Consider the following 22,576-nt stretch of genomic DNA (forward strand, 5'->3'; position numbering starts at 1 on the left):
CAGCGCAGGGACCCAGCGCCTTCTGCCACGGGTCTCCTACGGGTGGGGGCACCCGCCCCGCACCTGCTGCCGCCGGGGGGGGCGCCAGGGGCAGCTTGGGGGCCGTGCAAAGGGGCGAGGGGGGGGGGGGCTCTGCCCCATCCAGCCCCCTTTATAGGGCGGCCAGCGGGGGCTGCGCGGGGTCGGGGCAGCCCCCGGCTGGGCGAGGGGTACAGTGGGATGGGGGGTGGGGGGGCTGCGATGGGATGGGGGGGGGGCTCGGCTTTGTCTCCCCGCCCGCGGGGCCGGGGGTCGGGGGCTGGGGGAGGGCAGGGGGGAGGAGCGCGGCCCGCCCCCGCCGCCGACCTACAAAAGGGGTCGGGCGGGCGGCGGAGCGGCGTGTGCCGCCGGGCAGGGCAGGGCGCAGCGGGCGGGGTCCCGGCCCCATCCCAATTCCCACCCCATTTCCCATCCCTGGTCCTTTTTCCCCTTTCCCGATCCTTTCCCCCCCCCCTCCCCTTTCCCGGTCCCATCCCGCCCCGGGACCATGCGGCGGGCGCTGCGCCGCGGGGCTCTGCTCGCCTGCATCTCCCTGGGGACGCTGCTGGCCCTCACTGATGCCAAGGGGGTCTTCTACCCCCCCGGCCGCCCCCCTGCCCTACGGCGGCAGGTACAGCCTCTACACGGCCGGCTCCAGCCCGCAGCTCGGCCCCGGGAAGCCCGTGGGCAAGCACAAGTAAGCGACCCCGTGCGCGGACCCTGTGGGCATCCCCGCACCGGGGAGGGGGTCGGGGCTGGGGAGCGAGGGTCCGGCGGGGCCCCGCTGCTTACGGGGGTCCCGGAGCCAAGGGAGAGCGGGCTCCGTGTGTGCGCGGTGTGGGGATGCGGGTGCTGCTGTCCTACAGGGATGGGGCTGGGTGGGGGGCTGTGGGGCTGGCCGTGGGTACCTGTTCCTCGTGGGTACCGGGGGTGATGCGGGGAGGGCAGGGTGACACCGTCCGGGGCGGTGCGGGCTGATTCGGTGCAGAGATGTCCGCTTGCTCATAGAGCACGGAATTACCAGGGTTTAAATATGCTTTAAGTAACCTGGAAAGCTCAGGCGGTGGAGGAATGCGGGCTCTGCGTGTACAATACACCCATTTTGCAACTGAATGGAAAAAAGTGTTACTTTGGTGGGGGGCTCTCTCCCCCGCTTGTTTGCCAGAGCAGGGTTTTTATCGGGCTTCTCTGCGAAAGGGAGGACGCAGTGCTCCAAACAAGCTGAAATGAATAAAGTAACATTTGAAACAAACAATACTGGCAGTGCCAGTGAGAGCTTTCCAAAACCCGTAACATTTTCCAGCTGCTCACTCTTTAAGCATCAGGCTGGAGCAATAAAACTGCTAGCCACAGGTGGCTGAGAAGGAAAAGGATTTCTGTGGAGGAGAGGGAGCCAGAACCACCCTGCCCCAGGTAGTCACGGGCAGCGGCTAGTAGGTCTGCCTCCGCTGGCTACCAGCTTCCTTAAAGAGGAGGCTTGCAGCATTTATAAGCAGACCCCGGGTTTATGGATAGACAGTGATCCTAAACTTCCACATGCGCACATGATCTCCCTTCCCTCCAGCTAAAAAAAGTGACTGGCCCTAGCTCTCAGGTAGCCCTATGTACGGACAAATGACTCACTTCTGGAGCAGCACCGGTCCCTGCACAAGCCTGGAGCTTGGCAGCCTCTGGCTGGGGCGCAGCCACTTGCACCTGGGCAGGCTGGAAATGCTGCCGGGAACTGGGGTGCGAAGAAGCCCTCGGAGAGGGGCTGGGGAAGGGGTGCTGGTGCTCCTTGTGGAGGGAGCAGGGGCTCTGTGGGGCTGGGGGACAGTGGGGGCAGCCAGGGTGTCCCCTTGCATCACCCATCTGGGTGCCACAGGAGCAGGGCTGAGGCCCTGCAGTTCGTTTCCCTGGGCAGCCCCAGGCTGCTCCCTGCACCACGGCAAAGCTGGAGGAGCCGGGCTGCTTCCTAGCCTGTGGCCAGGCAGAGCAGCCACCGCTGCAGCTCACGGGGATGAGCTGGGTCCTCCCGCCTCACCAAACACCTCCCCGCTCTGGCCCATCTGCTCTGTCCTGCTGACCCCCTGTCCCCAAGCCGCAGTGCCTCTGCCCTCTTCCCCTCCTGCTCTGCCATCTGCTGCCTCCCCTTGCCCTCAATCCCTGCCTCACTGCACGTCCCCACTGTCCCTACCCCCATGGACCACCTGCTCCGGCCTCCAGTGGAACAGCCTTGGCCTCCATCTGTCCCTGCAGCCTTCCTCCTGGCTGCCTCATCCTCAGCACCCAGCTGTGCCACTTGCTCCAGGCACCCCGCAGCACCCAGGGAGGCTGGAGGGTGAGGCTCTGCTCCCCGCACCACCCATCCAAGGGACCAAAGAGGCTTCCAGCCTCCACCTGGCCTAGCTCCTGTCCCTGCTTCCACGTCTGCTGGCACCTCCTCCCCCGGGACCCTCCTGCTGCCCCATCCCATCTCTGGGGCAGGCGATGCCCCCTCCGCAGCCTGGTGGGGGGCTGCTGGTGATGCTGGCCCTGGGGCAGGGGGTGACGCTGTCTCGCCGTGCTTCCCCCCCCCAGGAGCTACTGCGCCTACGTGGTGCAGCGCAACGTCACCTGCGTGCTGCAGGACGGCGCCGAGAGCTACGTCAAGGCCGAGTACCACAAGTGCAGCTGGGGACCCAAGTGCCCGGGGAAAGTGCTGTGAGTATGGGGGGCACCTGGCAGCAAAAGGGGCCGAAGGGGGGTTAATTCTGCAGTGCTGGCAGGAGGCAAGGTGTGATTATTTAGGAGAGGGAGGGAGCTCGGCCTCTCGCCAGAAATAAATGGGGAATGTTTCCGTGGGAAGCAGGGGGGAGTGCAGAGAAGCGTTTTGTCACAGAGCCGCAATTTGGCAGGAAGGTGGCAGTGAGGGGAGAGCCTGAGGAAGGCTGAGGGCTTCCTGCCCTGGGAAAATATTTGCAGACCTCTCTGCCACCTCATAAATGCTGAAGGGAAACACCCCACTGTGCTGGGGCAGGGCACACAGTGGGGCTTTGTGCATTACCCCCCCCAGCTGGGGATGCTCTGTGCAGAAATGCTGTGCTCCTGCGACCTCCCCGTGCCCACTGGAGCAGCAGTGCTGAGGAAAACAGGGCTGGAAGGGGCTCTCGTGGGAGCCTGGCAAGCAGCAGGGAAGGTGTCCTGGGTGCTGTGCTCAGCCTTGCTTCATGCTGCTGGTGGCGGCTGGGCACAGACACATCCTGCCTCTTCCTGCCCTGATGCTTGCAGGCAGGTTTCTGCACACAAGGAAGGAAGGAGCACAGGAACTTGGCAGCTTCTGTGAAGAGGAACAGCACAAAGAAGAGCTGCTTTTTTTTTTTTTTTTCCCAATGCTGTTTGAAACTCTCAAAGACGCAGGACACATTACTGATGTTGAGAAATGTGAAAGCAATGCAGAGACTGGAGGGTTTGGGCTTGCTTCCTTCTCCTGCCCTCCCTGTGTTGTGCACAGAGGTCGCTCCTGCCGTGGAGGCAGCAGTGTGGGCAGGGATGCTGGGGACACGGAGGGATGGTGCTCAGACCAGGGGCTGCCGCGTGCAAGCGTCTTGCTCTGTTCCTCAGTGACCTGGTCTGTGCAGCACGGCTGTGTGTCCTGTCTCCTCTGAAACCTTCTGCTGAGGGCACTGGAGAAGACCAAGGACTAGTTGTGTGCATTGTTTCAAAACAACAAACCCCAATTCATGAGGCACTGAAGAACCTGGGGCTGGAGCTTTCTGAAAGGCAGTTTCAAAGCACTGGGATCTTGGAGGTGGCAAGGACTGTCCTGTTTTCAGCCCCACAGGACTCAGCTAGTGGTGGGCACAGATGCTGCCTGGGTCCTGTCCTGGTCCTGTCCCAGCCCAGTATGAGGGCTCTGGGCACCACCTGGGAAAGCCCTGAGAGCCCTCCCTGCTGACACATGGACCTCCTGTGGGAAGGGCTGAGGGGGTTTTGGAGTCACATCACTCCACCCTGTGCTCCTCCAGGCCAGAAGTTGCCAAACCGTGTAGCATCTGTTGGGCTGGAAACCAGAGCACCGCACCCTGCTGCCTTTCCAAACTAGCATCAGGAGTAGAATCACAGAATACCCCGAGTTGGAAGGGACCCATAAGGATCATCAAGTCCAACTCCTGGCACCGCACAGGTCTACCCAAAAGTTCAGACCATGTGACTAAGTGCACAGTCCAAACGCTTCTTAAATTCAGACAGGCTCGGTGCAGTGACTGCTTCCCTGGGGAGCCTGTTCCAGTGTGCGACCACCTTCTCGGTGAAGAACCTCTTCCTGATGTCCAGCCTAAACCTCCCCTGCCTCAGCTTGACACCATTCCCATGGGTCCTATCACTGGTGATTACAGAGAATAGGTCACCCGTGTCTCTACTCCCCCTCGTCAGGAAGCTGTAGGCCACAATGAGGCCCCCCCTCAGCCTCCTCTTCTCCAGGCTGAACAGGCCCGGTGACCGCAGCTGCTCCTCATACACCTTCCCCTCCAGGCCCTTCACCATCCTAGTTGTCCTCCTCTGGACACTCTCCAACAAGTTTCACATCCTTTTTTTGCTGTGGTGCCCAGAACTGCACACAGTGCTCGAGGTGAGGCCGCACCAGAGCAGAGCGGGAGATACAATTTGTTTAACACGAACGCCAACACACACAACCTCTCCAGCAAGCACAGTGACACCTGGCACCTCGGGACCAGTCCTGGGGAGGGTGGGCAAGTGCTGGGGTGCCAGCTGCCGAGCTGCGGCCCCGTGTGGAGGGATGCCGTGGGAGGAGGTGGGTTGTGCTCTGTGGGTGCAGAGCTTGGGTCTCAGCTGGGCTTTCCCATGCCCAGTGGGAAAAGGCCCCGCTCTTTGGTAGTGCTCGAAGCTGAGGTTGCCTCTCTAAACTGTCTTCTCTCTTCCTCCCTTCTCCCGGAAAGGTACCGCACTTTCTTCAGACCCAAATACAAGATTGGCTACAAGACAGTGACCGAGCTGGCCTGGAGGTGCTGCCCGGGCTTCCTGGGAGAAGGGTGCCACGACAGCCCGACCGACCAGCCCGGCCTCCTGCCCCAGCACCCCAGCCCTAAAATGCCGCCCGGGCAGAAGATGTTTCCCATCCCCAGAGTTCCTCCCCATCCAAAAAGCCACCCTGACCTGTTCGCAGGACCCAAGAAGAATCAATATGGTGAGACCTCATGCTTCACATCCCCAGGTTGTCACCCCCTGGCCTTGGTCACAAACCTGTTTTTTTCTGTTCCAGCACAGAGTATGAGTTTGGCATGCCAGTGGGTGACCTGTTTTCTGCCCTGAAACCTGACCTTTGATTGCTTTGAGGCTCACCTGCTTTTCTTACCTGCTGTTTTTCAAAATATGTAGCTTGGAAATCACCTTACCTCATTGCTTTAAAGCATTTCTCTATTAATCTGGGGGTTCATAGGGTGCGTCTCAAGATGAAGCTCGCTGAGCTCTTCTCATTGCCTGCTGTTGAACTTGAGATCAGGGGGCTTGGCCCTACACGCTGACAGAGAGAGAGAAAAGATGCTGGGGGAAAGGAGAAAGGGTGGGGAGAGATCTGGCTGAAATGGCAACAAGAGGGAGGCGGGAGCTAATGCTAGTAAGGAAAAGGTCTCGAATGGAGAAGCAGCCAGGGGGGAGGCTAAAGGAGCTCTGGCACTGACTGTCACCTCTCTTTGTTCCCCTGGGCAGGCAGGAAGCTGCCTGGGCTCTTTGGGGACCGCCTGGAGCGGCTGGAGGAGGAGGTGAGGCGCCTGTCCCAGTCCTACGACAGCCTGCACACCATGGTGAGCGGCCTGGGGGACCGCCTGCGCCTGGCCATCCAGGAGGACACCACCAAGATGATCGGCTCACTGATGAACAGCCCGGGCACGCCTGACTCCACGGTGGGCTTCGGCATCATCCCCGACGGCCTGGTGGACGCAGCGGACAAAGCCGACGTTGCCGCATTCCCTCCGGTGGGGGAGATCCTGACCAAGGTGACGGAGGTGAGCGACGTGCTGAAATCCAAGGCGGATTTACTCCAAGAGGTTCGCGGCATGGTCCTGGACCACGACGGGCAGATCAAGCACCTGCTGGAGTCAGCCCGGCCCTCGCCCCTCACCTCCATCGACCTGCTGGAGGAGTACGTGGACACGCGGCTGAGCACCCTGCGCGGAGAGCTGCTCGACGGCTTCGAGAAGAAGCTGGGCAAGATCCAGACCACGTGTGATTTCCGGATCCAAGAGGTGCGGCAGCAGTGCGAGGAGGAGAAAGCCGCCAACCTGCGGCTGCAGCAGACGCTGGATGGGAAGGAGCTGGAGATCAAGAAGGAGATCTCCCAGCTGGAGACCCAGATCCAAGGTCTGACGGTGGTGGAGAGCTGCTGCAGCAACCTCGACTACCTCACCGATCGCATGAACATCCTGGAGAAGGGCCTTCACAGCATCTCAGAGTCCCAGAAGAACCTGCACTCACGGCTGGATGGAGAAATCTCCACTGTCACCCTGGGGAACCTGTTTGAAGGGCGCTTTGAGGACCTGGAAGCCAGACTCAATGCCACAGAGAGGGAAACTGGGAGCTGTTGCTCCAGTATAGAGGACAGCCTGAGAGGCACAGTAGTAGCAGAGGTGGATGGCATGAGGACTGCCTTTGAGGACAAAATGCAGACCCTAGAGGACAGGTTCATGACCATCGTGGGGGAGCTGAACAACGTCAGTGCTCCTGCGGGCATGGACGGAGCAGTGGTGCCCGTGCTGGAGGGGGAGCTCGCTGGCATGAAGAAGCACACAGACGAGAAGCTGGAGGTGCTGCAGAGTCGCCTCGTCACGCTGGAGAGTACCTGTTCCTCGGGCTGCACCTCTGCCTCCAGAGACGTGGAGACCTTCCGGACGGAGATCGAGGACTGCCAGAACAGGAACCAGGACCTGCTCCTCCGGATGGACAGCAACTACGACCTCCTGCGCAAGCTGAATGCCACCATCCTGGAGATCCAGCGGCGAATCGAGGAAGAGGCGGCGGGGGCTCTGCAAGGAGAGATCACGTTGCTGAAGATCAACCTGAACACGGTGAGCAAGTCCCTGACAGGGCTCAAGGACTCCGTCTCGCAGTACTCAGACACCATGACACACATCAACTCCTCGCTGGATGAGCACGAGCGCAAGATCGAGGACGAGGTCCACTCCATCCAGGAGAAAGTCAACGACCAAGACTCGCAGCTCTTCTTCAGCAACCGGCGAGTCCTGAACCTCAAGGGAGACCTGGAGCGACTCAAAGCCCGGATCGTCAGCGACCTGAGCTCCTGCAGGAGCGTGGCCCAGGACCTGCAGCAGGAGGTGGCACACTTTGATGAGCGGGTGGCACGGGTGGAGAGGGTCTGCGGCAGGCTGGGCGCTGTCACGGGGAGCCTGGATGGCATCAGGGACGGACTGGAGAAACACACGGGCAGCCTGTGGGACTACATGGACCGCATGAACGGGACCCTGGCTGCCCACTCTCAGGAAATAACGGGACTGAAGGACAACCTGCTCGACTGCCAAGCCAAGGTCTTGGAGCTGGCAGAGCAGGTCGGCCACCTGGAAGAGCAGGCAGAGAGGAAGCAGCATTAGCTGCACTGAAACATGCTCCTTGCTCCATTAACTTATATCACACGGACTCCAAGGTGACTACAGGCCTTTGGATATTTTTTTAATGAAAAGATAAATTAAAAGCTGCTACGAACCCTTCTTCACCACCCTCCTCCTCCTCCTTTATTTTTTGTGTGCTCGCCTCCGCAGCTCGCAGCTGTGCCAGCCCTGCTGGAGCAGGGAACTGCCTCGGGGCCGGGGGTGTTGCTTTGGCTCTGGGGCTGATGACCCCAGAAGGACGATTCAGGAGGAAGCTGGAGGCGGGGATATTTTTTAAATTTTATTTTTGTGGATTTATCGCTTCTTGAAGAATAAAACCCCGTAGTTGTCAGTTGAGGAATAGAGTTTCTCTGACCTAAAGACCACCTGCATCTTAATCCAGGGACTGAACAGAGCCAGGGCTCCTTGCAGGGAACAAAACTCACCACAGGAACTGTGGAATTCAAAGAAAACACGTACTCACACAGCCCCTGGGGAGCTGCACTCCCCTCCTCAAGATGGCAGCCCTCCTTGCATAAGGTAAATCCATTTCTACTGCTCCCTTCTCCCTGCAAACGCACATGCCTTACAGAGCACGTGAGGATATGCATTAGGAAAACACGTGTATATGTATCTTTGAACAATCCACTGTCCCAGTGCTCCTCTGAGTGCAGCGCTTGCTCTCGCTGCCTCCCCTTTCCCTTGCTGTACTCTGAGGAGCCACATGGAGCAGCTATCAACTGTCCCAGCAGCATTTGCACGAACCCACGCGGTCCCTGGGGGCTGCTGTGGTTTGCAGTCCCCATTCACTTTGTTTACTTTGCTTTCTGGTTACACCTGGGACGGATGTGAAGGGTTATGGAAAACTTGTGTCTTTCCCAAAGACGTGTGCACACGTAGGTCTCAGAAGAGACAAAGCCAGGCATGGAGCGGTCTCCTGCCTTCCAGCTCTGGTTCTCTCCTGTTCTACTGCTTAAACTGTGAACGTGGTTTCCTCCATCTCATGCCAGGGCAGGCGAGGTGCAGCTGCTCCAGGATGTGAGCATGAGGACTCACCTGCTCTGCCTGGGTTTCCCCATCCAAGATCCTGCTTCCTCTTTGCAGTCCTCTGAGTCCCGTGGGTTGCTGAGGATCCGGGAACCTGTGCCACCATCAAGCACCCAGGAGGAGGATGGCAGGGCATCATGAGATGTCCTCTCCTGAGCTCAGCCCTAGGGAAAGGTTGAGCTGTGCTCCAGGCTCTGAGCAGGAAGCAGTATGAAAAACCAAAGCAACTTACCCAGCTTTGCTTTGGCTTTCTACAAAGACTGGAAAAGGTTGCTGTGTTCCAGAGAAGTGCCAGCCTCGTCCCATGGAGCAGGTGCCTGTACTGTGTGGCTGTCTCACCAAAATCTGCCTTTCCCAGGGAGGCCAGCACGGGCATCCTCCCCTACTCAGCCATCAGGGGCTTTGTTACCAGAAAGGATGAAGAGGAAATTAAAGAGCCTCCACCTGGCCCGCTCTGGCACCTTTATAGCAGAGGGATATGTTTTTCTACCAGCTCAGCACTGCAGCTGATGGGCACTTCCACACCAGCTCTCACCCCACGCCAGGCTGTGCTGTGGGAGCGGTGAGCACCATGCCCAGCCTGTGGCTGGGCTGACTGGGACCTTACCAAAGCTGGTGAGCTACTTCCCCAGCTGAGGGGCAACCTCCAGCTGCTTTCGGGCATCCCCAGAAACCTGCTCTTAAGCAGGAGACCAATTTCTTCCCCCAGCACAGGGAAGGGACCTCAAGCCAGCCCTCTGTGATGGTCCAGGGGAACCCTCACTATACAAGCACATCCTGCCCAAGCCATCCTGCCCAGGGAGGAAGAGGGCTGTAACAACCAAAGAGAAAACTGAACCCAGCACCATGCTCACCCCCTTCCAGGGGAGCTGGGCAGCCAGGGTTTCGTTTAAAAGCAGCTGAAGAGGAACAGGTTCCTGCAGCACAGAGGGAGCGAGGACCGGTGATAACAAAACTAGGACAAGGAACATGGACCTTCCAGAACATGGTGCTATGTTTGGACTATTCCTGATCAGTCACTTGAAGATACAATTTTTATTTCAGTTCTCAGCTATCCCTGTTTGAAAGCAAAAGGAACTTTGTATAAAATAGGGCATTTTTTATTTTGCTTGCAGAGAGGAAAGGAGATAATGCCCACGTGCTTGCTCTTGCGCTGGGCAGCTTTCCGAGGCAGTTGGTAACCGCTGCTGGTAAGAGGCTGTGTTGTTTAAAACCTTGTACATTTGTTCAGATTTAAAAGCTGAAAGACTGTTTGTACTGGAAGAGGAAAAAATAAAACTTCTTGCTGAGGTTTCCAGTATCAAAATTACTTCTGTGGCTTCAGGGAAAAAAGTGTAACACCAGGATTCTGTTAAGTTAAAACACTGAGGCTATTTAGAGAGGAAGCGAGGGCAGGCAGCCTAGCAGGAAGTGATTTACACTTGCACCCAGCGGTCAGGGAAGAAGCTAGATGCCAGAGCAGAGGAAGGAGCCCAGCCGTGCTCCTGCCTGCCTTGAATTTCATGTAGGCCCTCCCGCAGGGTAATTCCAGCCAGGATGATGAACAGACAGCAAGCCTGGCTCCTGCTCCTATGCATAGGGCTACGGTGATCAAGAGGTAGCCTGGGTTAAGACACTTTTATTAATTATTACTATTAGTGAAAAAGCACTCAAAAACACCACTTTCCATCCACCTTTACAAGTTAAGCCAACAACAGCTTCACTCCACCAGCTACTGAGCTGCAGGTAGCAGTAGTCATGCCAGAGGCTCATCAATAAGTGACCCAGCTCCACCTTTAAGAGAGAACCAGGTTTTAGAGATAACAAGCATTAAGAGACAGGCTTTATAGGAAGTCCACTTTAGTAAATGGAGTTTCTGGTGGTCAGAGCTCCCTTTGTCCCACCCCTGCTGCACCTTGAGAAGGGGTGCTCCTAGTGCACACCATGACCTGATAATAGGAGTACAAAACCTGATAGTAGAAGTACAAGAGTCCCTCGCAGCAAACAAGGAGACATCTGTAACACTCAGTCCTGGCCCGGGACTCACAGGTGAGAGGGTCAGGAGAAGGCCTCCAAGTCCACAGCAGGCAGGGGAGGCCTCCAGTAGGCAAAGTGGCTGTACTCGGGGCACGCCAGAGCGATGCTCCCCCTCTGCCCCAGGGGGGGAAAGATCAGCTCCACCACTTCCGACAGCCGCTCGTACCTACAGGGTTACGGAAGAAATTGCAACAATAATGGGCAAAACAGCAGGGCTTGAAGCCATCTTATAAAGAGTGGCCTTGCAACTAGGCTGCTGAGTTCACCCTAGTGTTACAGGACACCCTAGTTGTGTGCTCAGCCACACAGTTGTGCCCCAGCACACCACTGCACAGGGCTCAGAGCCGCTCCTGCTCTAAACCAGGGGGGTAGGAAAGGAAACTAGCTCCCACAAGATAGGAGCCAGAGGAGAGAGGAACAAGCAGGCCACTTACGTTGTTTTGTGGTTCCGCACGAGTCCCTGAACCAGCTCTCCCTTCGGGTTGACCATAAATATGCGGCTCTCTGGCAGGCCCACTTGCCTGTACGCGTGGACGTCCTGCCAAGGGAGGGCAGCAAGGTGTGAGAGCTGCAGCAAGGTGCCACCACCAGCCCAGCCGGAGTCCCCAGACACCCACTCACAGTGGCTCTGTTCCCAAAGGCCGCGTAGAAGGGCAGCTTTGTGGCAAACAGGTTTTGGATGTCTGTCAGGCAGGCAATCTTGAACACCTCTGGCGTCTTCTCAATCACCTCCCTGGAGCACAAGGCATGTCCACAGAGGAGAGGTCAGAGTGGCACCTGCAGGGCAGGACTGCGCACAGCCAGGCCCTTTGGGGGCTCAAAGAAGAGACTGGAAAGGCAGAAGGGATTTTGTGCATTGCAAGAGCCTCACCACAAAGCTCCAGGGGACAGGCAGTTCCCCTGCTGCCCCCCATGAGCAACACCCTGCACCCCAAGGAGGCCAGAAGCACTTTAAGGCTGCAGCAGCCCCCATTGTTGAGATGGGTGTATGGGGGGGAATGCCACCCCAGGGGTGCAGCATGAGGAAGGAGGAGAGGACAGGTACCTGTGGAAAGCAGAGAAGAGGCTGCTGGGGGCAAGCAGGATGGGGCCCTTGGGGAGGGCACAGCCTTGCTCGTTGACCCATTTGAGGTAGCCTTTGGTGATGTGTGCCATGCCGATGGCCCTGGCTGAGCAGTAGAGGAACTTGTAGCCATTCCTAGAGAGAGCACAGGGAAACCCTCTGAGCTGTGTCCTGGGCACAGCACCCTCCTGCCCCAAAGGATCGAGGGGGAGGCTGAATACCTGGCCTGAGCCCACACCCTGCTCATCCCTTCAGCACCCAAGACGCCTTCACAACTCCCTCACCCAGAGGAGATGCAGGCTGAGACTGACCCCCAGGGCAGGGGGAGCCATGTGCCCCCTGCCCAGCAGCAGGGCCGCCAACTGCGAGGTGCCTCTGCTGCTTGGTGCCCCATAGCTGCCTCCTGACCTGCAGAGCTCAGCCACGTTGGACCAGGCCAGCAGATGACAGCAGCTTCACTGCATCCCCCCCAGGCTCAGCAAGGCGTGTGGGGAGCTGGTCACAGCCCCCTGCCAAGCCACCAGCTCAGGCAGGGATGGCACCGAGCTCTTGCAGGAGGGGAGATGCTAAGAGACAGCTGAGAGGTGGAGATGAGCCATCTGCAGGCTCACACTGCCTCTTAGTGGCCACAGAGGCCAGGTGGCATAGACGGAGCCAGGACCTGCTGCCAGCCTTGGCTGGGTGCACCAGGGCAGCACTGCACCCCTGGGCAGGTCTGGCCCCTTGGGGGACAGGGCAAGCGATAGGTGGGTGTCTGTAAAGGCGACCAGCACCCATCCAAGGGGCTGGAAGTGCTAGGCACAGCCTTGTGCCGCTGCTGTACAGAGACCCAGAGGTACAGGGCTGTGTGTGTGGCCTCCCAGCTACGGTTTTGTCAGGTCTCCTCCTTCCCATGGTTGCACCATCAGCTGCATCTCACTGGCAGAACCTCCACCACCACACATTCCCAGTGCCTGGGGAAATGCCCCATGCCTACTTCAGACACCCACAGCACCCTCTAATACATCTTTGCTGTCATGGATTGCAACAAGAGAGGATGGAGACACTTGGACCATGCCACAGTGCTGGTAACAGGGCAGGAGCTCAAGTGTCTGCAGTGAAAGCCTCCCTGTCATCTTCCTCCATCAGCCATACTGGCTTCCACTTGGTCTCTCCGTCAGCCTCCCACTTCCTTTTGGGGTCTCCTGGTTGATCTGATACTTACAGGTGGATTTTGTGGAAGAGCTTGGCTATCCCCTGATGAGTCCAGTCTTTCCCCAGATGCGGTAGGATGTGGCCAAGAGCATCCGACCTAGAAGAAAAGGAGACCAGGATAGGCTGACCCAACCTGGTGGGATCCAGAAGGCAGTGGGGTTTGGGGTCACTCCTGGCTGCTCGTGCAAGCCTTGGAAGGACACCTTCCCCTAACATGGCATGGGGAGGGAGAAGGGCCCTTTACTTGGTGATGGTGCCATCGATGTCAGAGATCACCACCTTGTCATCCCAGTTCCACAGGTAGATAGTGGCCTCACAGCGGCACGTGCCCTGGTACTGAGTTGTCACACTGAACGCCACCTCATTGGGGCCATCTTGCAGGTTCAGCCTCCCCTGCAGCAAAGCGGGAACAAGCATGATACACCAGCACTGGGACATGCCAGACCAAGGCTTTCCACAGGCCAGGACTAACACCTGAGCAGCCCAGAGACCCCCAGCCCCTACACTGGGGCCACCCAGGACAAAGTATTTGGATGCCCTAGAGAACCTTAAGGTCAGGAGTAGAGAAAACCCCATTCAGAGGTTGTATCCTCCCTACATAGAAGCAGACAATGAATTGTATGTACATACAATTTGTTCCGATGACAGCCTCAGGGATTTCTTGTAGGTTGGCAGAGATTTCTGTACAGAGGTATCTGTTGCTAATGCATCCCCTGGGTGTAGGGGCTCCTCATCACTGGAGGACCCCTCCTCCTCCTGCCTACACAAGGAAGGGAAGAGAACAGCAGCTCACAGATTTCACTATGAACACAAGAGGAGAACTGGAGGGGCCCCAGGACAACCCACCCACCCGGCCATGGAGGAGCTTGACTGGACAGAGGGTCAGCCAGAGCCTTAAAAGGGCTTTCTGTCCTTATATATGAGGCAGATTTGGGAACAACTGGTCATTTAGAAGACATAAAAGCCCACAGACCCCTGAAGGTAGCCTGGGTGCTCCAGCTTGAGCCTCCTAGCAGGAGAGAGGCACTCACCTCTGCTGAGCAGACTCGGGCTGCAGTGTCCCTGTGTTAGCCTTCCCTGGCCTTGACTGCTGCTGTGAGTGAAAAGGGGCATCATTAACACCTTGGTGTCACAGGCAGGGCTGCTTCGCTGCCACTTGGAGCGGTGACACCAAAGCAGCAGTGGCAATGCATTCCCCTGCCCTCAAGGGGACGTTGTCCCATGGAAGAGGGACTGCAACCTGGTGGCAGAGAGGGGCAGGGAGACCAAGCAGCCCAGTGCCTGGGCTATGGCATGAAGGGCACGTGGCAAGAGGCTTCACCACTGCCAGGTCTGTGCTGCTGTATTACCAGGCGTTGTTCTGGCATTAAGAGACCTGAAGGGACAGCAGCCATCCCAGGTCACTGTCATAAGGTCCCTCTGGCTGCTGCTCAGCCTCAGATCATCCTGCCCAAGGCCCTGCTGCTCTCCTCCCCACCAGAATGGTCCCTATTCCCTGGGAGCATGCTGTCACAGCCAGCACTGCAAACACCTCCTCCGCCGGGAACTCTCGCCTCCTCCAGGAGAACCACCACCTGCTGCCTCTCTTGGGCATCTTCTCCTTCACCAGTCGGTCAATGGTGTGCTGTGAGTGTGGCAGAACACAGGAGGAAATTCGTCACTTGCAACCCCAGCCAGCTCTACAGAGCCCTAGAACAGACTTACGCAGCCCCAACCCTCCCGGACTGCCAGGAGGCCATGCCCTGGCCAGCCCTTGCACAGACAGACATCAGAACAGGTAATTTTTGGTAAGGAAACCTCAGCTCTCCAGACTTCAGTGGTACCCAAGCATCTAAAAGCCACCCATAGGTACCCATGCATCTAAAAGCAGCCATAGGGAAAGGAGAGAGGCCCAGCTCTGCCCCAGTCTGGCAGCTTGGCCTCTTGCAGCCCCTCTGTGTATCTGAGCCCTGCTGAGAAGGGCAAGCAGTAGATGTGTCATGCCACTGACCTCAGGAATGTTCCTCTGGAAAGCCTGCAGGGACAGGACCATGGGAGCAGCCACTGCCCAGTTGTAATACCTGGAAGAAACAAGAGGAATGGGAATATCACCGCTTCTTGGAGCGGTGAGGGCTGTTTCCAGGTCACTGTTCTGCAGCATGGTCAGAAAGCCCTCACCCACTGTCTGGGATGGAGTCACAGTCCTACAGGGTGTTCCCGTAGGGACAAAGCTAGAAGAGCTGGCCACTCACTTCTTGTTGATCAGGATCACCAGGTTGGGGTCATCGAGGAGCCCTGGATTCTCAGCAAACTCCTGGTAGGAGATGATGTGCTCCATGAACTTCTCTGGCGGGACAGAGGCTGTCATACCACTGGTGTACACGATGAGTTTCAGGACAGCAGACTCCCTTCCCCTCACACCTACCACGAGAAATCTGCCTGCTGCCCCCAAGGCCTCCACACAGTGACAGGGCAATGGCAGGCATCGCATCAGAGCCAGAGTCCACGTGGCTTTCAGCAGGTACATCTGACAGCAGCTGGACACAGGAAGGGATGCTGGGGTCTGCAACAGGCTTTGAAGTTTGCTCCACCTCACTATCAGCAAGAGAAGGAACAGCAGCAACATCAGGCAATAGCTGTAGACATGCCCCTGGTGTAAGGGCTCGAGGAGGTCTGAGCTTGCTTACTGGGGCACCCTGTACCTCCTGGGGAAATAGAGAGCCACCTGCTCCTCATCCAGGTTAGAGAGGTCTTCAAGGTAAACATCACTGGGACCCAGGTGAGGGCTTCTTTTGATGGATCCTCAATGCACAGAGGGAAAGGAAACATACTGAGATGTCTTGGAAAGTAATTCAGCCAACTCATCAAGAAAGCTAACAGCATTTCCCCTCACTCTACATCCTACAGATTTTATGAATATCAACACACAAAGAAATACATTTCTTTGCCTACTTGAAAAGCTGTCTTAAATCAACAGCAGCAGAAGTACATCAAGATACTTTCACTAAAATGAGACCACTCATAAGAAGGACACAGTAAAGTCCTGCCTGTGTTATGTTACAACAGTCTGAAGGTGACATCTGAAGCTAACACCATACAAGGTAACACTGTGATCTTCCTCTTTGTACAAGAAGGAATCCAAAATATCACTTCAGAGATTTTTTTCTGAATTTATGCTGGCTGGAGGAGTAAGGCTGGTTAGGATAGGTAACAAAGCCCTTAGTACAGCACCAAGGGAGACACGCATGCTTTGTTCTTGGTAATTTTCTACCTGACTTGGCATGCTTATGATGAAGATGCAGGCTGGGAGCTGCCAGACAATTCAAGTTCAGGAACACTCTACATTGCTGAGAAGCCTAAGCCTGCACAAATGCAGACACCTGAGGATGGACTTCAGGAAACTAGGCAAGAAAGTCTCAGGTCACCCAAGGTAGGAAATTAGAAAGTGTCTTCTCAAAGCAAAGGAGCTGGTGATATGCGGAGCAAAGCAAACATGTCACACCTCAAATATCCAGGGCAGTCAAGGGGTTACACTGAACCAAGAACCCAGCCCCTCTCCAAGTGCAGCTCTGTCCATGGGCTCAGACACCGCTCCCAGCAGCGCCAGTCACCTGCTCACCTTGTCTCTGCGGGGGCTTGCAGCTCTTCAAGCCCACTTGGCTCAGGACAGCAGCTCCCTCAGAGGACTCCACATCTGGCTGAATTTCCAGCACAACCCTCTCACTTCCCTTCTGCTCCTCTAGTGGGGCTGAGGTGGCCCCTGTTGAGCTCTCTGCCCCCATGGCACTGGGGTTATCCATCAGTCCATGGGGGCTGTTGCCTTCCTTGGGCATGAGTGTTGGCTCGTCAGCCAGCACTGCAGAGGAACAAGGTGGGTCCTGAGGTCCTGCTGGGCATGGACCTCCTCCCAGACCTTCAGAGATGGCAAGAAAATGGGTTCTCTCATTCACTGCCACTGGGGTCACAGAGACGGTGGTTGCTGCAGTCTTTGTGGACTTGGTTGTTTTGACCCACTCCGATTTATTCACCTCAAGAAGAGAAGAATAAGTGAGGATGGGAAGTTTCTCAAAGCATCAGGGAGAAGAGGGCCAGCCCTCTGAGGCTGCCTGGCCCCAGCTTTCTCCACTTACCCCAGGAGCTTCAGACCCCTTCCCACTGCCTGCTGGAGGGGCACCAGAGCACTCACCTGAGGGAGCCGTCCCCAGGCCCACTGCATGTGGGATTCAGCCCCAAGAGCAAAACTCTCCTGTGGCCCAATCTCCAGCTCGGAGTCACTTCTGGGAGAAGATAGATGGCTTGGGGCTGGGCTAGAAGAAGAGAAGGCAATATTGGGCCTGCTCCACCTTAAATAGTCCCATGCTTTCCTGTCTCTTGCAAGGATTTTTAGGGCCAAAAGCCCTGTAAGGCTTGTTTCCCAGAGAGTCAGTTCTGCCCCATAGAACTACCATTTGCCAAGACTGATGGAAAGCTGAGGTCCAAGAAAGGAAAGTGCTTCAGCCCTGAGCTTTTCCACAACCAAATCTTATCAGCCAGGAAGGCTGCCTTCTGAACACCTGCCATGAGGCACACCTCTCTGCTCCCACCAAAGGGGTGCAGACCACCTTGGACCCATCCTTTACCTGTCCATGGAGGCTAGCTCTCCATCAGAGTAAGGGTGGACCTCCTGTGCCTGCAGCAAGCCAGTTTCTTCTTTGGGGAGATCAGCGAAGGAGAAATACACTGAATCACTGCAAAGAAAGCAGGAACATATAGTTACACTACTCTCAAGAGCCAGCTTCCTCTGCTGGAAAGCTGGCAATACCCAAATTTGCCATTTCCAGGACTGTTGGGCACCCCAAGGGGGCCTGCAGGCCCAGCCCCAGCAGCTCACTCAGGGGCTGGCAGCTTGAGCGGCTCCTCCACAGCCACCTCGCAGCCTCCCGCAGCAGGGCCCGCCACCTCCTTGCGCCTGGGCTTCCTCCTGCGTTGCCTCCTCCTGCGCAGGGCCACCTCAGCGCTCAGCACCTCCTGGCCATGAGAGAGTTGAGCGGCGCTCTCCGGGTTCTCCTCCGTGGGGATGGGAGACGTGCAGAGGCAGGATGGGATGCTCCTCTGGAACAGGGATGGGCAGAGGCCATCAGCTCCCTCCTCTCCAGGCTGGCAGCCCATGGCTCTTGTCTATCCAAGATGTTCCACCACCACAGCACCACTGAGCTCTGCCCCTGGGGGTAGTAGTGTCTAGGCCTACAGGGAAGGTTTTGTGCATGCGACACACAAGTAAAAAAAAAACAGAGCTATGCAGCCACAAGGTAAAGACATCCTTAATAAGGGCAAGGGGATGCAGGCAGGAGATGGCACCACAAGACCAGAATTATGAAGGGTGTAGATGGGATTTGTTTCTAGTGCCTTCTCCCTGCTCTCAAAACCAGCCCAAGCTAGCAGCCGCCGCAAGTCATCCTGGTAGGGAGTTGGCTGAGATTTCCAGAAGCCACAACTGATCTCATCCTGCTCACCAGGGGAGCAGACAGCCTGCCACAACATCTGGCTCACTTCCACCCCATCACAAGATCCCTCAAGAACCCAAGATCAAGATATCTGCCAGGCCAGCCAGTAGCCATGCCCGGGGAGGAAGGCCTGTCTGGGATGGGGACATTTGGTCTAACGCTCGCTCAGGGTGCTTCACTGCCCAGATGCTTCACACTGGTAAGATCCCTTGAGCAGGAACCTTTCTGGGCATACAGAACAAGGACTAACACAGCCACCCTAGGGAAGAGCAGCAGTCCAAGCCTGGTCCTTCCACCTAAGCCCTTGTGGCCACCTGGAAGTGAGGGGACACAGAGCAGCAGCTCATCTTCATCACTGACCTCATTCTCCTCAGACTCCTGGACAAAGAAGGCCTCGCCATTGTCACCCAGCTTCATGTGCAGGTCCACAGGCTCCCCATTGATTTCAATGTCAACCTAGCAAAGGGCAGAAGGTGTCTGTCCACCTGAACGTGCTCACCCATCAGGGCACAGCAAGGCACTTCCCCAGGGAGGTGGCAGGTTGGGGATGCTTGGGAGGCTGACAGCCACCTGGCCTTTGGGACCAGGAACCTCTCCCCATCTTCCTAAGGAGCGCTGTCCCTTTTGAAAGGGGCTAGGTTCCATGCAGGGCATTCCCTCCAGAAATTAGCAAGAATGCCTTTAGACAAGGCTCCCTTCCTCAAACAAGGTTCTTCCATAACCCAAGGGGGGGACACTGAGGACACTACTCAGATCCTGGATCTAGAGACACCAGAAAGAAACCGCAGTCCTTCCCCATACACACAAGAATCTGAGATAGGGGAAAGGACCCAGTTCTCTGAACACCAGAGGAGGGAACCCAAGGGCACCAGCACACATCCTGCCAGGGCCAGCACCACTTACCACCTTCTCCTTGGAGCGCAGCACACCCAGCTTCCCGAAGCGCACGTGGAAAGGGGAGCACTGGAAGGAGTTATCGGGCTGCCTCACCACAATCACATCGATGCAGCCCGTCAGGGTGGCAGGGTTCAGCCCCCAGTACAGCTCCTTCACGGTGACAAAGACAGTCTCAGCAAGCTGCCCCACGTAGTTCATTGTCTGGGACTGCAAGGCAGAGACAGGAACAGGCTCAGGTGGGGGGAAAGGGCTCCAGCAGCTAGGTGTGAGTTTGCTCTAGGAGAGCTGATGCACAGCTGCAAGCACAGCCCCATCAAGGGGGCAGGTCCCTATCAAGGGGACAGGTAAGCATCCAGGGAAACCAAGGCAAAAATACAAAGGGTCTTGATGGAAGCCAGCCAGGGACTGAGCACCAGAAAACAGGGCAGAAGCTGAGCACTAACCATTGCATCCAGCTTGGAGGAGAGATTTCCTTGCCATTAGGACACCACCACATTTGTCACTTGCAAGAGCAAATACTACTTTGAGGCAACACCTTGCCATCAAGCTGTTACCATACAAATTTGCTTGGAGGGAGTCCTCCTGCCCTAGGCCAGCCTTAGAAGCTCAGAGCAGAGAGGTGAAGTGCAAGGAGCTGCTTATGTACACCACATGCTCACTTGTATCAAAGCCACATTCCTTGCTCAGAAGTATACATTTAAGTCTCACCAAAACAGGCAAAGCCCTCGCTGAGACCAGAGCTCCCCAGTCCTCACACCTCACCACTGCTGCCATCGCCCAGCTCCCGGGGAGCCCCTGCCCAGGGGCCGCGCTGCCTGGAGCTGCAGGCTGGCGGAGGACACCCAGGCAGCTCTGCAGCACCATTTTCACAGGCTCTGAGGTTGCATGGCTTCTTATTTTTGTTAGAAAAAACACCTGGAAGGAAAATTTTGCCTGCTACATGGTCATCACCTGACCTACTCATACTCAGAGCAGAAGCTAGCCCCCTCTGCCCTACTCAAGCAGGCACGTGGAAGAGATGCATGTCTGCAAAGCTGGAGCTCGCATGGGCCATGCTGGGGATCACAGAACAGCACATGTACAGCAGGCTTTTGCACCCCACCTCACCCCGAGGAGAGTGCACAGGACAGCCACCCCAGAAGGACCACAGACACCCAAAGGAGACCTCTTGGTTCACCAGCAGGGCCAGCCCATGGCACAGCACCCACAAGGGCTCTCAGCACAGCCCCCAGAGCACACCCAGCAAGTGCTGGCTCCTTCCCCAGAGGGATGAGCCCTCTGTCCCCACAAGCACCCAGCCTCTCTGGCCTGCCCTGCAGCAGCTCAGCCCTGTCCTGTTCCCAGACATCCCTGCAGGAGGGGACTGCATGTCTCCCCCCGCTCCTTCCCTGGCTGCCAGGAATAAACCAAAGCCCAGAGGCCCCCCATGGCAGCAGGAAAGCACTGTCTGGCTCCAGAAGCATCAGTGCCTCCATCAACATCGGTGCCTCCATCAGCTCTGCTCCAAGCCCAGGTCACAGGGCCAGCCCTGGTGACACTGAGCTGCTGAGCCCAGCTTCCCCAGGGCAGGCAGCCCTCCCTGCTGCTCACAGCAGGGAACAAGAGAGAGCTCTGTGTGGCAGCAGAGGGGATTTCTGGAGAGAAGGAGCCTCTGGTCAGCCACAGGGCCCAGGGGATGCACGCTGAGACAGACCAGAAGGATGCACAGGGAAACGCTCAGGCAGATAAACACGTACAGCCCATGGGGGCTGGGATGGGAAAGAGCCCCTCTGAACATGGCATGAAGGCATGCCACGGCCACATCCCCTTTGCAGAGGCAGCATCTCCTCCACAGGGCTTTGTGCCCCTCCACAGGGCAGGATGGCACTCACCTGGGGCCAGATGAGGGTTCTGAGCCCAACAAAGGTGGGCTCTCAGAGTCTAGGAGCTGGGGGGGAGTTTTGGTGACAAAGGGCACTTTGGTCTCTCCAGGTGAGTTTCTGCGGGGTCTGCCCTCAGCGCACAGCTGTCCCCTGCCCACACACTGCCGGGACCTGCACAGTCAGAGCTTGGAGCAGTGGGAAGAGGAGGGCTTCGGGGGCCCTTTTCAGTTTGCTAAAGTTAACACTCAGGGGGCTTCACCCAGAAGAGCAGAAGGCAGAGAAGAGAGGCTGGGACTTCTGAGCCCCCTACCCAGCAATAGATGGAGCAGGTCCACCAGAGAGACAGATAAGTTATGATTTGGAAAGAGGTAACGGGTGGACAAGGCAGGAGAAAGGGTTTTGAGGACACCGAGCCACAGACAGTAAGTAAAGCCTACAGTAGGAGGGGGCTCCCCCACTCCCAAAAAGAGCAGGGCCACAGCCCCTCAGCACACAGAGGGGACAGCCCCCCCAGGGGGTGACAAAGCCACAGCCCACCTCCCCAGCTGAGGACCCCCAGGGCACCCCGGGCCCCTCACCACCTGGCTCTGCTCCAAGCAGCAGCCCCCCTGTCCCTGCCTGTCCCCAGCACCAGCTGGGTGGCACAGGGACAGCTGTCCCAGAGCTGACACACCCCGTAAGAGCAGCACCTTCCCCTGCTCCCCATCCATCACACAGCTGCGAGCTACCCAGAACCTTCCCCTTACCTTACCAGACACCTCAGCACCCTCTCAACTTTGGGTCAAACCAACCAGAGCCCCCGGAGCTGCTCTTCGCCACCTGCAGCACCCAGCTCCATAGCACCCAGCTCCGCAGCTCCTCCCCTCCCCACCACTTCCTTCCTCTCACCTGAGCCAGGGGAGGGCCCCAGCTCCCACACAGCACCCAGCCCCTGCCCCAGGGCTCCTGCTGAGCCTGTGAGGGCTCCCGGGAGACTTGGAGGGTGGATCTGGAGACAGGGAGTAGCTGTGTGTCATTGCAGCCGCCCGGTTTGCTCCGGCTGCCTTTCACTGGCAGAGACCTGCTCCTCCATCCTTCCCCAGCCAGCATCCCGCAAGGCTGCTGCAGCCTGACCCCAGGGCTGGCGTTTCCCAGGAAGGTCCTTATTTCGTTTTCAGGACCAGATCTCCAAGTGTTTAACCCCTTGGGGCATGAACTGGATGAAACCCCAGCTCTCAAGACCCTGGCAAAGATTGAGTGAGCCTTTCGGGAAAGGCACACAGAGGCTGCGTGTGCAGTGCTTGGAAAAAATCCGCCCTTGCAGAAGCTTTGTGAGGCCAGGGTGGTGTCTTGCTCTAGAGCCTACACCAGGTGCTAATTTCTCCTGCTCCGTAGGGTTGTGGGGGTTTCGGCAGGGTCATACGGGCTGGGACCACAAAGGGCAGGGTGATAATTGCTGTG

The 22,576-nt window shown here is 57.3% G+C and overlaps 2 protein-coding genes across 2 annotated transcripts; one reads left to right on the forward strand and one right to left on the reverse strand.

Moving 5' to 3' along the window:
• The first annotated feature begins 405 nt into the window (after positions 1–405).
• Positions 406–9,942, forward strand: EMILIN3 (elastin microfibril interfacer 3). Its single transcript, XM_035343479.1, is given in 5 exon segments — positions 406–616; positions 618–715; positions 2,578–2,700; positions 4,935–5,182; positions 5,704–9,942. Coding segments are annotated over 5 exon segments (2,454 nt in total). The 5' UTR covers positions 406–526; the 3' UTR covers positions 7,599–9,942.
• Positions 8,452–22,140, reverse strand: LPIN3 (lipin 3). The gene is made up of 21 exons (XM_035343474.1): positions 22,025–22,140; positions 19,281–19,481; positions 18,738–18,833; positions 17,788–17,985; positions 17,514–17,614; positions 17,081–17,201; positions 16,514–16,922; positions 15,597–15,696; positions 15,320–15,489; positions 15,147–15,240; positions 14,906–14,975; positions 14,447–14,539; positions 13,947–14,008; positions 13,546–13,675; positions 13,160–13,308; positions 12,926–13,012; positions 11,704–11,856; positions 11,280–11,391; positions 11,093–11,196; positions 10,259–10,824; positions 8,452–8,461 (listed from the first exon to the last, which is right to left on the reverse strand). Exons 2-20 carry the CDS (start codon positions 19,470–19,472, stop codon positions 10,680–10,682), a joined length of 2,586 nt encoding a protein of 861 aa, XP_035199365.1. The 5' UTR covers positions 19,473–19,481; positions 22,025–22,140; the 3' UTR covers positions 8,452–8,461; positions 10,259–10,679.
• Between the last annotated feature and the right edge of the window lie 436 nt (positions 22,141–22,576).

Source organism: Oxyura jamaicensis, chromosome 20 (genome assembly GCF_011077185.1).
Source record: "Oxyura jamaicensis isolate SHBP4307 breed ruddy duck chromosome 20, BPBGC_Ojam_1.0, whole genome shotgun sequence".
Taxonomy (NCBI): Eukaryota; Metazoa; Chordata; class Aves; order Anseriformes; family Anatidae; genus Oxyura; species Oxyura jamaicensis.